This window comes from Choloepus didactylus, chromosome 7 (assembly GCF_015220235.1).
Source record: "Choloepus didactylus isolate mChoDid1 chromosome 7, mChoDid1.pri, whole genome shotgun sequence".
In the NCBI taxonomy this organism is placed as follows: domain Eukaryota; kingdom Metazoa; phylum Chordata; class Mammalia; order Pilosa; family Megalonychidae; genus Choloepus; species Choloepus didactylus.
The window spans coordinates 98,335,734-98,352,179 of record NC_051313.1 but is presented as its reverse complement, the minus strand read 5'-3'; the positions used below and the strand labels follow the sequence as shown (position 1 = coordinate 98,352,179).

Below are 16,446 nucleotides of genomic sequence, written 5' to 3'. Positions count from 1 at the left end.
TGCCCCACCCTATCCAACTGTGGGCAAGCTCACTAAGAGAAGGACAACTCAGTATGCCAGGCTCAGACTGCCCGGGAGAGTGCTAATTATACGAGGGCCAAGTATGTAGCTGAAGCTAGCAGCCACTCCCAACACAGCCACTCTGGCACAGGGCCTGGCAGAGGAAAATGATTTTATACACACACACATGTATATACACACAGATACAGGGAGATGTGCATGTGTGTGTATTTATGTATGTTTATATTCATGTAGGTATAACTCATATATATAATCTGCATTTTGGAAGCTCAGATCCAAATGCCACTGAGTAAAGTGGGAGTGAGGCTTGTGCACAGGTCACCACAGAGCAGTGGGCAACGAGAGTGAAGATGGTGCTGGGGTGGACACGGACTGGGAGGGACAACAGGTGGGCCAGAGGGTAGAGGTTGGGTCTGTTTGTTCATTGTTTCCCCAGCTCCCAGAATGTAGGAGAGTCCATAGAAAACGTAAGTAGTTGCTCAAAACTGCATATGAAAAAAGTTTTATTTTCTGAAGGAAGATGTCTGTCCAAGAAAAGAAGAAAATGTCTATAAACCATTACCCAGATAGGTATCAAAACACACAAGGAACTATTTCTGTGCGTATAACTGTGAGTGTCCGATGTGAATTTCTACACTTGACTCTTTGATAGGCTATATGCCAGATGTTATATGATAATTCTTAAAGAGAAAAGGAGCACATAATCTACATTTTCCTTTAATTTAATTTAATTTTCAATTCCAAGAAAGAGATGAGTTAGGAGGAAATTGGAATGTTGATTTCACATTTCAAAAGGAAATAAATTGTAACAAAATCTGCCCAATGGGAGCATTATTACTTAATCAGAGTATGTAATTTTGAAGTTAATTAGCCCCACAATAGCCAGGACCAATGTTTTGGTAAACATTCAATATTTGCAAAATTTCTGATTTCTCCTGCATGTGCCAGGCATCCATGACACTTTATTTAATACCGAAAATCTTCTTTATTTCCACTAGACTTTTCTCATCCACAGGAGGCTTCCTCTGGCTGCCAGGCTGCAGAAACTTCTTCACGGTGGGGAGGTTGCTGATTCGGGTTTTCAGGGCCTGCAATGCACAACAGCACAGCCTCAGCACGGAGAGCCGGAAGACCAACCCTGTCAGTACCACAACCCAGGAAACCAGAGACCCTCAAAGCCGAGACCCCCAGAGCCACCTCCCTCAGCACCAGTCTGAAAAACAGATGCCTAGAGAGAAATGAAGATAAAAGAGGAGAATATCGCTCGACAGTGTCTTCCCTGAAGACTACTTTGATTAAGGATTTGTTTGGACCAGTCTTCCCTGTCGTCTTCCTTACAGGTGCATCTTATACTCATTGCTTTTGTTCATTACAAGGAAGAATAATGTGTCTGTCTGCAAGTCAGATATCAACATGAATAAAATGTCCACACAGAAGAAATGGAGATACAGCAAAATCGAGCTGAAACAGAAGGCAGAGAAAACAGAAAAGGTAAACTATGGGGCCTGTTCAAACCAATTCGTCTATTGATAGATCGAGACTGGGGGAGAGGAGAGAGCTGTGCAGAGAGACCCACAGTGACTGAAAGAGGGAGCAGGAGCTGAGGGAGGGAAATCAGGTGGAAAGAGACTGGTTCAGACAGACTCAGATGTGGAAAGAGAAGGACAGACATGTTAGTAAGGGAAAACGAGAACAGAAAGCACGGTGAACTAGGGGTCTGGGGAAAGACATGCCCAGCCCTGGGCCCTTCTCATTGCAAAAGGCAAAATATTTTCATGAGGTACCATCCACTTCAAATTTCTTGGGCATAACAAGGCCTTTCCATGCCTCAGAATTGGGGCCTAGAAGCATTTTTTTTTGTGCCACAAGGGGTCTGATGGCCTGGAGAAGGCTGGGAGCTCAGAACATGAGCAGTCCAAGAGACTATGTATTACACTCCAAGAAGGAGAGGCATGGGGCTGTGAAATGCTCACCTTCACCAGAGGGAAGCCGGCCAGAAGGCTGGCATCAAACTCTTCCACGTAGTAGAGAAGTTCAACCAACTGGATGTCAGCCCTGCTCAGCTTGTTGCCAACCAGGTAGTCTTGTCCGTGGCTCTTTAACACCTGGTGATTGAGGGGATCAGATCATGAGCACATGCAGGGGTTCTCTCCCAACTCCATCCAAAGCTCCCGCCTCTGCTGCCTCATGGACTCGTCCCCTGGGGCTCAGCCTTATCTCCTAGCTGCGACCCCCAAATCGTTCTCCACTTTTTTTTGTCTCATCAGGACCCTGGCTTTCCATCAAGGGCCCCACACTCCTCTCTCCTGATAAGCCAATTCACATCTTTTTCCATGACCCCTGATTCAAAGAGAGAGAAGTAGGTCTCTGACATGCTTCCCTCACTGCACAGTTGAAGCTCAGTCTTCCGTTTTCTTTTCTCGCTCCCACACCATTGTGGCTTTTACTGCTCCCCCCACCCTCCTTTATTGCATCTTCCACTTAGAAGGGTTTAGTGCCTACCACACCATGTTTCTGTTGTCCCAGCCTCTAACTGTGTGCAGCCCTGGCTCTCCACTCCTCTCTCCCTCGGATAGGGTCTCCATCCTCATGATACCGTTCTTCACCCCTGAGCAGAGTATTACAGAGTCGACAGTTCTCTCCCCTGTTCTCATTTCCTGCTCTTTTCCTCTAGGGTCTGAAATAATCCTGTGTCAACTTGAATTCATCTTCCTTCCTTGCAACATTGCTATGACTGGTAACTTAACTGTGACTCTCTATACAATGTGATTACATTATAATCTGCATGCTGAAGTGTTTGGGGGGAACACTGCAAATTACTTTCAAATGCATCCACCAACAATATGTCTGATCGATGGAGAAAGGGACAGAGAGATGGAGAAATATATGATAAAACAAACATGATAAAATGTTAATTTTGAAATCTAGGTCATGGGCAGTTGTGTTCATTTATATTTTCTGCCATTTTTCTGTCTGTTTGAAAATTTTCACAGTAAAATATTGGGAAAGGTATGTGGTTTGTTAAAATTATTCCAACAGTGTGCAAATAATAAAGAATAATGAGAAAAACACAAATGGCCTGACCATATAAAGATATACCCCTGTTAATATTTTAGCAAATATATTATCAGACCAGGTATACATATAGAATTTTTGTAATCATTTCATACAAAAATAAAAGAAAACATTGAAAGCCATATTATAATATTCATTTTTCATTTAAGTTATCATGGGACTCTTTGAATTTCAAATTGTAGATATACTCAATCTGTAATGGCTATATAGCTTGTCAGCATGTGAATGTGCCATAAATTGTCAGCACCACAATGAATGAATAAAAACATGGTGTAATATTTTATATAGATGGGTGTTTAGATGTCAGTCCTTTCATTTATATTTAAGCCCCTGTATCTGTTATAATCATTTTTGATTGATTTTTATTTAGTATTATTTCAGGTGATTTTGATCATGAAATATTCTCCTTTTATCTTCAAAGGAAAAAAAAAAAAAAAAAAAAAAACATGTACTACAACCATAATGATGGAACTTTATTTCCTTGGTTTTGCATGGTTTCCTCAAAAGTCTAGGAGCCATGTCCCCAAATCCTATGGATTAGTTTTTCTTAACATCTCTTGCATCTATTTCTTTCTCTCCATCACATTGCTATAAACTCAATTTATAAATTTCTCATCAAATCCTTGATTCTGTACAATATTACCTAATGGGCAGTTGGTCTATGGCCTCCCCACACATGGTATCAGAATATATTCTGATATTGTTTTCATCATTTTCCCACTTGGATCAAAGGCCCTTGGTATTCTGCAGGATCTAGTCTAATTTCTAGGATGGCCCTCAGAGCTCTCCAAAACCCAAGCTCTGTGACTATGAAATTCTGTAGAATAGGGAATTCTGGATTATATCCTAGAAAAATAGAAATTTTGCTGAAAAGGTATAACTTGAGTATAACTGGCACAGGCTATTCTTCACAGTCTATCTTTTTAATTTCAACCAATTTTAACATTTTCCCACATTTGCTGTATCAGTACATTCATCTCTCTCTCTCTCTCTCTCTCTCTCTCTCTAGCTAGCTAGCTATCCATTTTCTAAACACTTGGGTATAGGTTGTGTGATGGTTAGGCTCATGTGCCAGCTTGGTCAGGTAGTGGTGTCCAGCTGATTGATCAAGCAAGCACTGTTACTTTGAGGACATTTTGTGGACTTAAATCATCAGTAAGTTGATTGCATCTGTAGCTAATTACATCTACAATCAACTGAGGAGATTGCTTTCAGCAAGGAGAGATGTTTTATCCAATCAGTTGAAGGCTTTAAAAGGAGAAGTGATGACTTCAGCAGTCAGAAGAGAGAATTTTCATCTCTACTTCAGCTGGCCAGCTTCTCCTGGGGAATTCATAGAAAACCTTCAACAGAGTTCCCAGCTTGCAGCCAGCCCTACAAAATTAGGACTTGTGCATCCCCACAGTGAGATAATTTTATAAAATCTCATAATATTTACAGATATTTCCTGTTGGCTCTGTTTCCCTAGAGAACCCTGACCAATATAGCTTGTATACATCATGCTTCTTGAACACTTAATACAGCCATGTACATTTACTAAGAACAAGGACATTCACTTATGTAACCACCATAAGTGCGGTTATCAAGTTCAAGAAATTATCATTAATATATATCTTACATCTATATTCCAATTTAACATTGATATAAACCTTGCAGTCTACATTCCAATTTTTTCATATGTCCTAAAAATATCCCTTTGAGCCTTTTCTCCTTCTTTGCTAGATCCCATCCAGGACCATGTATTACAATTAATTGTCTTTGTCTTCTTAGTTGCTCTTTCTTTCTTTCTTTCTTTCTTTCTTTTTTAATTGTAGGAACACATATACAACATAAACTTTCCTGTCTCCCCAAACAGAAACATTATATACATTATCCATTAACTCCCCATTTCCCTTTCCCTCTGTCCTAAGCAACCTGTACTCTAATTTCTTTCTCTCTGAGTTTGCAGCTTCTCTTACATTTTCTTTGCAGTTACCATGGGACTTAAATTTGACACTCTAAGTCTATAACAATCTCATTTCTTTGATACCTATTTAACTGCAAAAGTATACACAAACCATTTCCTATACCCCTTCGCCCCCACCCCACCTTTATGTAATTCTTGTCACAAATTACATGTTTATCATTGAGTCCAAAAACACTGATTTATCATTACATTTTATGCATTTGCCTTTTAGATCCTGTAGGAAGTAAAAAGTGGAGTTACAAACAAAAACTACAATAATGCTGGCTTTTATATTTACCCGTCTCACTACCCTCACCAGAGAGACTTTATTTCTTCATGCGGCTTTGATCCTTTCAACCTGCAGAACTCTCCTTAGCATCTCTTATAGAACTGGTATGGTGGTGACAAACTCCCTCACCTTTTGTTTATTTGGGAATCTTGTAATCTTTCCCCTATTTTTGAAAGACAGTTTTGCTGGATACAGAATTCATGGGTGCAAATTTTTTGCTTTCAGCACTTTAAGTATGTATTCCCACTCCCTTCTTGCCCCCATGGTTTCCTAAGAGAAATTGACACCTAATCTTATTGAGGCTCCCTTATACATGACACGTTGCTTCTCCTTTGCAGCTTTCAGAATTCTCTATCTTTGGCATTCAACAGTTTGATTGCAACATGCTGTGGTATGTGTGTATGTGGTTTCGAGGTCATTGAGCATCTTGCATATGTCAGTTTCCTGGCTGCCCAAGCAAATACCATGCAATGGGTTGGTTTAAACAGTGGGAATTTATTGGCTCATGGTTTTGAGCTTCGGAGAAGTCTAAAATCAAGGTGTCATCAAGGCAATGCTTTCTTCCAGAAGACTGTGGCGTTCTGGGACTGGCTGCTGGTGATCCTTGGTCATTGGCTCTTGTTCACATGGCAGGGCACATGGCAGCCTCTCCTGGCTTCTGGAAGTTCTGCTGATGTCTGGCTTCTCCCTGTGCCTTTTTTTTTTTTTTTTTTTTGCTGTCTGACTTTCTCTCTGCTTATAAAGGACTCTAGTGATCCAGATTAAAGCCCAAACTGATTCATTTGGGCCACACCTTAATGAAAGTAACATCTTGAAGAGAACTTATTTACAATGTTTCTATAACACAGGAATGGATTAAGTTTTCTGGGGTGCATAGCTCCAAACCACCACATATACATTCATATCTCTCATTAAATTTGGGGAGTTTTCAGCCATTGTTTCCTTGAATATTCTCTCTGCTTATTTTCTCTTTCCTCTCCTTCTAAGACTCCCACAATGCATGTATTGGTACACTTGTTAGTGTCCACAGGCTCCTCAGACTGTTCACTTTTCTTCGTTCTTTTTACTCCTCAGACTGAAAAAAATTCTCAGTAGTCTTATCGTCAAGGTTTCTGGTTCTTACTCCTGCCAGCTCCAATTTGCTGTTGAACCTCTCTAGGAAATTTTTAATTTCTGTTACTGTGGTCTTCAGCTTTGTTTGGTTCCTTTTCATAATTTCCATCTCTCTATTGATTTTCTCCTTGAGTTCATCTATTGTTTTCCTATTTCCTTTGGTTCTTTATCCATGTTTTCCTATAGCTCCTTGAGCACATTTAGGACCACTTTTTATAGTCTTTTCTATGATGATCTAGGTCTGGTCCTTCTCATTGATGGTTTCTAATGTTTTAATCTTCTCCTTTGCCTGCTATCACTTTCTTTTTCTTTGTATGTTTTGTAACCTTTTGTTGAAGCCTTGAAATTTTGATATATTGATGTATTATCTCTGGACTTTAGATGCTGAGGTGTCTATTCCTTAAGTTTGTGTCCAGCTAGTATCATGGCAGAACTTTCCTTCTATGCCAGGAACTAAGAGGGATAAAACAAAAGAAAAAAAGAAAACACCTTTCCCAGTCTTTGCAGACTGACTTTTGTAAGTGTTCTCCTTCAGGGCTTACCCATACAATGAGTTTAGAGAATAGTTCCAGGTCAAAGCAAAGGGGCCTCCCTGATCCTTTCTGTGCACAGGTCTTGTCCTGGGCATGCACATATGGCCCTAGGAACTCCCTTTTACGCAGTTCTGAGTGTCCTCTCCTCCCTAAGAAGCAGTTTCCTCGTGATCCCGGACACTGCACTGTATGTCCAACAGCCAGCAATCCATGCCCCAGGCAACAAGACTTGACCACTCTCCCACAGTGTTCTGAGGTGAGTTCCATAAGCTGCCTTCTACACATAGGTAGGATGGTGAGCCCCTCAGGCCACCAGACAGATTGGGTCAAACATACATGCTCCAACTGGGAAAAGGGATCTGCACTGGTAGCTCAGGTGAGCTCCAAATAGAGCCCATGAAGGGTGTGAGAGGAGCAAACCAGGGTGCCACAAGATCCTACCACTTTTAAGTAGCCTTTTTCTTGATTCAGCCCTCACTGAAAACAGTTAAAGGATTGTTATTGCAATCCTTTAACTGTTTTCTGGAGCTTTGAGAAAGGTGTTTCTGCCAGTTCTTACTGGTTATTCCAAGCTTCTGTGAGGGGATGGAGTCCTGAAGTGTCTCACTCAGCCATCTTGATTGGGCAAGGAGCCCAGAATCTATTTTTATAAATGCCTTGAGTGTCAGGGTGCTACATTAGTATTAAGGAAGACTCACTGCAAGTGAAGATTAATGCCCCAGGAAGCCCAGGTACTATTTTTCTATTGCCCTTTAAACTCTTAGTACCCCTAAATGCTGAACAACTTTCAGTTACCTTTTCAAAGGCAGGAAGATAACAGTTTGTTGTTTTCTCCTTGATCAGGGCAATCTTTCCATCTTTTTGCTCAGGTGGACACAATGGCAAAACAAGGAGCATTTCACTCCAATCTGCCACACCTTCTACATACATATCAATCCTGAAAGACAAAAATTACCCAAACTGTCAAATGCCACCTGCCTTGGATTTTGTAGTTTGAAAACGGGTTCACCATCATTGGGTGCTTATTGTAGGCAGTCAATATGCTACAATTTTTAGTTACATTTTCAAATTCAATTCTTAGAACAACCCATTGTAGTAGATACAGATCTAAAATTATTGTTATACATATGACCAAATCTGGGTACAGAGAACATGTGTGACCTGTCTAGGGCCACAGCCAAAATAGAAACTGGCACAGTAACTGCAAATAACCACCAATACTATACTTAGGATACGGCATCTCTGTTGTGGTTTGTGCACAAATTTAGCACGATTCATATGGCTGAATGGCTGCATCCAAGTAATCTCAAGGAAGAGGCCCTTGCCTGGCCTTCTCAGTCATGTCCTTCTCCCTCTGGCACCCCATTACACCACCCACTTGTAGGCCTGCGGTTAGCAGTTCTTCCAATTATTTCCCATAGAACATGATTCCACAACCCTCTCCATGTACTGCTGCCCAATTCTGGCCATGGTTGCACTTCTCATTACCACAATTAAAATGTCCTCCTAATTAGGAGCAATTCTTTATACTGTTCCAACTCAGACATAAGTTGTTGTTTTTTTCTCCCAACTGGGCTTCATATAAGAGTTTTTTTTTTTTTTTTTTTTTTAATCATCATTTTATTGAGATATATTCACATACCACGCAGTCATACAAAACAAATTGTACTTTCGATTGTTTACAGTACCATTACATAGTTGTACATTCATCACCTAAATCAATCCCTGACACCTTCATTAGCACACACACAAAAATAACAAGAATAATAATTAGAGTGAAAAAGAGCAATTGAAGTAAAAAAGAACACTGGGTACCTTTGTCTGTTTGTTTCCTTCCCCTACTTTTCTACACATCCATCCATAAACTAGACAAAGTGGTGTTTGGTCCTTATGGCTTTCCCAATCCCATTGTCACCCCTCATAAGCTACATTTTTATACAACTGTCTTCGAGATTCATGGGTTCTGGGTTGTAGTTTGATAGTTTCAGGTATCCACCACCAGCTACCCCAATTCTTTAGAACCTAAAAAGGGTTGTCTAAAGTGTGCATAAGAGTGCCCACCAGAGTGACCTCTCGGCTCCTTTTGGAATCTCTCTGCCACTGAAGCTTATTTCATTTCCTTTCACATCCCCCTTTTGGTCAAGAAGATGTTCTCCGTCCCACGGTGCCAGGTCTACATTCCTCCCTGGGAGTCATATTCCACGTTGCCAGGGAGATTCACTTCCCTGGGTGTCTGATCCCACGTAGGGGGGAGGGCAGTGATTTCACCTTTCAAGTTGGCTTAGCCAGAGAGAGAGGGCCACATCTGAGCAACAAAGAGGCATTCAGGAGGAGACTCTTAGGCACAAATACAGGGAGGCCTAGCCTCTCCTTTGCAGCAACCGTCTTCCCAAGGGTAAAACTTATGGTAGAGGGCTCAACCCATCAAACCACCAGTCCCCTATGTCTGTGGTCATGTTAGCAACCATGGAGGTGGGGTAGGCGAATACCCCTGCATTCTCCACAGGCTCCTCAAGGGGGCACTACATCTTTTTTTTTTTTTTTTTTTTTCCCTTGTTTGTCTTTTTTCTTTTTTTTTTTTTTTTTTTTTTTTTTTTTTTTTTTAACTTTCCCTTCTTTTTTCAAATCACCTGTATGAAAAAAAAAGTTAAAAAGAAAACAAACATACAATAAAAGAGCATTTCAAAGAGACCATAGCAAGGGAGTAAGAAAAAGACAACTAACCTAAGATAACTGCTTAACTTCCAACATGTTCCTACTTTACCCCAAGAAAGTTACATAATATAGCAACATTTCAGTGAACTTGTTCCTACTACAACCATCAGAAATTAACAGACCATAGTCATTTCTGGGCATCCCCAGAACGTTAAATAGCTTATCTGTTCTTCCTGGATTATTGTTCCCCCTTCCTTAATTGCTCTCTACTGCTAGTTCCCCTACATTCTACATTATAAACCATTTGTTTTACATTTTTCAAAGTTCACATTAGTGGTAGCATATAATATTTCTCTTTTTGTGCCTGGCTTATTTCGCTCAGCATTATGTCCTCAAGGTTCATCCATGTTGTCATATGTTTCACCAGATCGTTCCTTCTTACTGCCGCGTAGTATTCCATCGTGTGTATATACCACATTTTATTTATCCACTCATCTGTTGAAGGACATTTGGGTTGTTTCCATCTCTTGGCAATTGTGAATAATGCTGCTATGAACATTGGCGTGCAGATATCTGTTCGTGTCACTGCTTTCCGATCTTCCGGGTATATACCGAGGAGTGCAATCGCTGGATCGAATGGTAGCTCTATATCTAGTTTTCTAAGGAACTGCCAGACTGACTTCCAGAGTGGCTGAACCATTATACAGTCCCACCAACAATGAATAAGAGTTCCAATTTCTCCACATCCCCTCCAGCATTTGTAGTTTCCTGTTTGTTTAATGGCAGCCATTCTAACCGGTGTTAGATGGTATCTCATTGTGGTCTTAATTTGCATCTCTCTAATAGCTAGTGAAGCTGAACATTTTTTCATGTGTTTCTTGGTCATTTGTATTTCCTCTTCAGAGAACTGTCTTTTCATATCTTTTGCCCATTTTATAATTGGGCTGTCTGTACTATTGTCATTGAGTTGTAGGATTTCTTTGTATATGCAAGATATCAGTCTTTTGTCAGATACATGGTTTCCAAAAATTTTTTCCCATTGAGTTGGCTGCCTCTTTACCTTTTTGAGAAATTCCTTTGAGGTGCAGAAACTTCTAAGCTTGAGGAGTTCCCATTTATCTATTTTCTCTTTTGTTGCTTGTGCTTTGGGTGTAAAGTCTAGGAAGTGGCCTCCTAATACAAGGTCTTGAAGATGTTTTCCTACATTATCTTCTAGGAGTTTTATGGTACTTTCTTTTATATTGAGATCTTTGGTCCATTTTGAGTTAATTTTTGTGTAGGGGGTGAGGTAGGGGTCCTCTTTCATTCTTTTGGATATGGATATCCAACTCTCCCAGCCCCATTTGTTGAAAAGACCATTATGGCTCAGTTCGGTGACTTTGGGGGCCTTATCAAAGATCAGTCGGCCATAGATCTGAGGGTCTATCTCTGAATTCTCAATTCGATTCCATTGATCTATATGTCTATCTTTGTGCCAGTACCATGCTGTCTTGGCAACTGTGGCTTTATAATAAGCTTCAAAGTCAGGGAGTGTAAGTCCTCCCACTTCGTTTTTCTTTTTTAGAGTGTCTTTAGCAATTCGAGGCATCTTCCCTTTCCAAATAAATTTGATAACTAGCTTTTCCAAGTCTGCAAAGTAGGTTGTTGGAATTTTGATTGGGATTGCATTGAATCTGTAGATGAGTTTGGGTAGAATTGACATCTTAATGACATTTAGCCTTCCTATCCATGAACATGGAATATTTTTCCATCTTTTAAGGTCCCCTTCTATTTCTTTTAGTAGAGTTATGTAGTTTTCTTTGTATAGGTCTTTTACATCTTTGGTTAAGTTGATTCCTAGGTACTTGATTTTTTTAGTTGCTATTGAAAATGGTATCTTTTTCTTGAGTGTCTCTTCAGTTTGTTCATTTCTAGCATATAGAAACATTACTGACTTATGTGCATTAATCTTGTATCCCGCTACTTTGCTAAATTTGTTTATTAGCTCTAGTAGGTGTATCGTTGATTTCTCAGGGTTTTCTAGATATAAGATCATATCATCTGCAAACAATGACAGTTTTACTTCTTCTTTTCCAATTTGGATGCCTTTTATTTCTTTGTCTTGCCGGATTGCCCTGGCTAGCACTTCCAGCACAATGTTGAATAACAGTGGTGACAGCGGGCATCCTTGTCTTGTTCCTGATCTTAGAGGGAAGGCTTTCAGTCTCTCACCATTGAGTACTATGCTGGCTGTGGGTTTTTCATATATGCTCTTTATCATGTTGAGGAAGTTTCCTTCAATTCCTACCTTTTGAAGTGTTTTTATCAAAAACGGATGTTGGATTTTGTCAAATGCTTTTTCAGCATCTATTGAGATGATCAATTGATTTTTCCCTTTCGAGTTTTTAATGTGTTGTAATACATTGATTGTTTTTCTGATGTTGAACCATCCTTGCATGCCTGGAATGAACCCCACTTGGTCATGGTGTATGATTTTTTTAATGTGTCTTTGGATTCGATTTGCAAGTATTTTGTTGAGGATTTTTGCATCTATATTCATTAGGGAGATTGGCCGGTAGTTTTCCTTTTTTGTAGCATCTTTGCCTGGTTTTGGTATTAGATTGATGTTAGCTTCATAAAATGAGTTAGGTAGTGTTCCATTTTTTTCAATGTTTTGAAAGAGTTTGAGTAAGATTGGTGTCAGATCTTTCTGGAAAGTTTGGTAGAATTCCCCTGTGAAGCCATCTGGCCCTGGGCATTTATTTGTGGGAAGATTTTTGATGACTGATTGGATCTCTTTGCTTGTGATGGGTTGGTTGAGGTCTTCTATTTCTTCTCTGGTCAGTCTAGGTTGTTCATATGTTTCCAGGAAATTGTCCATTTCTTCTACATTATCCAGTTTGTTGCCATACAGTTGTTCATAATATCCTCTTATAATTTTTTTAATTTCTTCTGGATCTGCAGTTATGTCACCTTTTTCATTCATTATTTTGTTTATATGGGTCTTCTCTCTTTTTGATTTTGTCAGTCTAGCTAGGGGCTTGTCAATCTTGTTGATCTTCTCAAAGAACCAACTTTTGGTGATATTTATCCTTTCTATTGTTTTTTTGTTCTCTATGTCATTTATTTCTGCTTTAATCCTTGTTATTTCTTTTCTTCTACTTGGTTTAGGATTGGTTTGCTGTTCATTTTCTAGCTTCTTCAGTTGATCCATTAGTTCTTTGATTTTGGCTCTTTCTTCCTTTTTAATATATGCGTTTAGTGCTATAAATTTCCCCCTTAGCACTGCTTTTGCTGCATCCCATAGGTTTTGGTATGTTGTGTTCTCATTTTCATTCGTCTCTATATATTTAGCAATTTCTCTTGCTATTTCTTCTTTAACCCACTGATTGTTTAGGAGTGTGTTGTTTAACCTCCAGGTATTTGTGAATTTTCTAAGTCTCTGATGGTTATTGACTTCTAATTGTATTCCATTGTGGTCAGAGAATGTGCTTTGAATAATTTCAATCTTTTTAAATTTATTGAGGCTTGTTTTATGTCCCAGCATATGATGTATTCTGGAGAAAGTTCCGTGAGCACTAGAAAAGTATGTGTATCCTGGTGATTTGGGATGTAATGTCCTGTAGATGTCTGTTAAATCTAATTCATTTATCAGATTGTTTAGGTTTTCAATTTCCTTATTGGTCTTCTGTCTGGTTGATCTATCTATAGGAGAGAGTGATGTGTTGAAGTCTCCCACAATTATTGTGGAAACATCAATTGCTTCCTTTAGTTTTGCCAATGTTTCTCTCATGTATTTTGTGGCACCTTGATTGGGTGCATAGACATTTACGATTGTTATTTCTTCTTGCTGAATTGCCCCTTTTATTAGTATGTAGTGGCCTTCTTTGTCTCTCAAAACATCCCTGCATTTGAAGTCTATTTTATCTGAGATTAATATTGCTACACCTGCTTTCTTTTGGCTGTAGCTTGCATGAAATATTTTTTTCCATCCTTTCACTTTCAATTTCTTTGTGTCCCTGTGTCTAAGATGAGTCTCTTGTATGCAACATATTGATGGTTCATTTTTTTTGATCCATTCTGCGAATCTATATCTTTTAATTGGGGAGTTTAATCCATTTACATTCAACGTTAAAACCGTGAAGGCATTTCTTGAATCGGCCATCTTATCCTTTGGATTATGTTTGCCATATTTTTCCCTCTCTCTATTAATATCCTTTATTGTACCCATACCGAATCTCTTTAGTACTGAACCTTTCTCCAAGTCTCTCTGTCCTGTCTTTGTTTCTCTGTCTGTAGGGCTCCCTTTAGTATCTCCAGTAGGGCAGGTCTCTTGTTAGCAAATTCTCTCAGCATTTCTTTGTCTGTGAAAAATTTAAGCTCTCCCTCAAATTTGAAGGAGAGCTTTGCTGGATAAAGTATTCTTGGCTGGAAATTCCTCTCTCTCAGAATTTTAAATATATCGTGCCATTGCCTTCTCGCCTCCATGGTGGCTGCTGAGTAGTCACTACTTAGTCTTATGCTGTTTCCTTTGTATGTGGTGAATTGCTTTTCTCTTGCTGCTTTCAGAACTTGCTCCTTCTCTTCTATGTTTGACAGTGTGATCAGTATATGTCTCGGAGTGGGTTTTTTTGGATTTATTCTATTTGGAGTTCGCTGAGCATTTATGATTTGTGTATTTATGTTGTTTAGAAGATTTGGGAAGTTTTCCCCAACAATTTCTTTGAATACTCTTCCTAGACCTTTACCCTTTTCTTCCCCTTCTGGGACACCAATGAGTCTTATATTCGGACGCTTCATATTATCTATCATATCCCTGAGGTCCATTTCGAGTTTCTCAATTTTTTTCCCCATTCTTTCTTTTATGCTTTCATTTTCCATTCTGTCATCTTCCAGGTCACTGATTCGTTGTTCAACTTCCTCTAGTCTTGTACTATGAGTGTCCAGAATCTTTTTAATTTGGTCAACAGTTTCTTTAATTTCCATAAGATCATCCATTTTTTTATTTAGTCTTGCAATGTCTTCTTTATGCTCTTCTAGGGTCTTCTTGATTTCCTTCATATCCCGTACTAGGGTCTCATTGTTCATCTTTAGATCTTTGAGTAGCTGCTCTAGGTGTGTCTCTTCTGGTCTTTTGATTTGGGTGCTTGGGCTTGGGTTATCCATATCGTCTGGTTTTTTCATATGCTTTATAATTTTCTGTTGTTTTTGGCCTCGTGGCATTTGCTGTCCTTGATAGGGTTCTTTTAGGGTTTGTAGACCAGTTGAAGTCCTTATCTCTAATTTATCAGATCTACAGCTTCGTGGAGTACACTTTCTCTAACTAACCAGCAGGTGGCGTCCACGAGCCACCTGTTCTCCACAAGCCAGATCTCCCCTGCTTAGCCTTTTTGGTGAGTGGGGGAGTGAGTCTTGTGGGGCCCAATTGGTGTCCCAAGCTTGCGTGTGTAGTTGGTGTTGCCTGCCCTGTATGTGGGGCGTGTTTCTAGGCAGTCGGGGAGGGGTGGTGGCCCTAACAATCAAATCTCCCTGATGATCCTAGAGTTTTAAAGCTACTGCAATAGTCTAATCCTTCAGTTCAGTCCTGCCACAGTTTGTCTCTGCCACTGACCCACAAGTCTTTGGTATTGGCGTATGGCTCCTGAGACTTGCAAGTGGGCCCCTCTTCCAGGCTGTGCACCCCGGGTCCTCTGTTGAGGGATGACTGTGCTATGTCACAGGTGAGTGCCGTCCCCCCAGGGCAGTTCTGGGCTGCTGGGCTGTGTTGGGAGGGTCCCAGTCTGCTCAAATGATGGCTGAATGGGGCTCTGTTAATTCACACTGCTCCCCCTTCCCAGCTCTGGGACATTCAGCTGAGGTTGCAGGGAAGGCTAATGTCCACGCCCAGTTTTGTGGTGTGTGCCTGTTATTTGAAGCACTTCCGTCACACTGGGTTGTCTGGGGCAGCTCTGGGCTATGGGGCTGGCGATGGGCAGGAGTGTTTCCTGTCCACCAGGATGGTGGCTGTGAGCGGACACCCCCCTTTTCTTGGGAAGTTGTGTTGTTTAGTGAATTTTCTCAGCCACTGGATTATTGCCTTTTGTCTCAGAGCTCTCTTAGTTCTGCTCTTGACTTGACGTGCCCAAATTTCAATTCTTTGAAGCTTTCTGTATTGAGCTTCTTAGAGTAATTGTTTTAGAAAAAGCAAAAAGGATTTAAAAAAAAAAAAAAAAAAAAAAAAAAAAAAAAAAAAACGGCCCTCCTCAGAGATCTAATGGGTTATTGAAATGCTAATAGACAAAGCAACCAGGGCCATTAAGGAAAGGTGCCCTGGGCAGAGAGATCAGCCTTGCTTCGGGATTTGCATATGCGCCTCAAGGCCTGATCTCCGCCCTTCCCCTTTCTGTGTTCACCAGAACTCCAAAAATCCTCTGCTTTTACTTTGGAGCTTCTCGTGTTGTTTTCCTTCTATGCCCGTCTCCTCTCTGCTGGGCTGGCTGCTCTCAGAGTCTCTGGTGTCTGGCCTCAGTCTATCTATGGTTGGAGTTTGAATCAGTAGAATGAGTTTCCGATGAGAGCAGCCACTGCAATTCTCCCTTCTCCTTCCTGGAGCTGACAGCCCCTCCTCCCCCGGGACTGAGCCTGGCAGGGAGGGGCGCGGGTCCCCTGGCCGCAAAAACTTACAGATTTCGCTGATCTCAGCAGTTCCACGTTTTCATGAGTGTTGTATGAAGTATGCCCAAAGACAGATTGCTCTGTGGTGTCCAGTCCACGCAGTTCCTGGCTTTTTACCTACTTTCCTGGAGGAGTAACTAAAACATACAGCTCACCAGTCTGCCATCTTGCCCCGCCTCTCC

The 16,446-nt window shown here is 40.5% G+C and overlaps 1 protein-coding gene across 1 annotated transcript in view; it reads right to left on the bottom strand.

Annotated features, from left to right (window-relative positions):
• Nucleotides 1–507: 507 nt before the first annotated feature.
• LOC119539640 (glutathione S-transferase A1-like) overlaps nt 508–16,446 on the bottom strand; it is a 31,935-nt gene continuing 15,996 nt past the window's right edge. The window contains exons 5-7 of the mRNA XM_037843306.1: nt 7,772–7,913; nt 1,995–2,126; nt 508–1,109 (exon numbers count right to left, since the gene is read on the bottom strand). Of these exons, the coding sequence (XP_037699234.1) occupies nt 984–1,109; nt 1,995–2,126; nt 7,772–7,913 (400 nt within the window). The 3' untranslated portion in view covers nt 508–983. The remainder of the gene's footprint in view (nt 1,110–1,994; nt 2,127–7,771; nt 7,914–16,446) is intronic.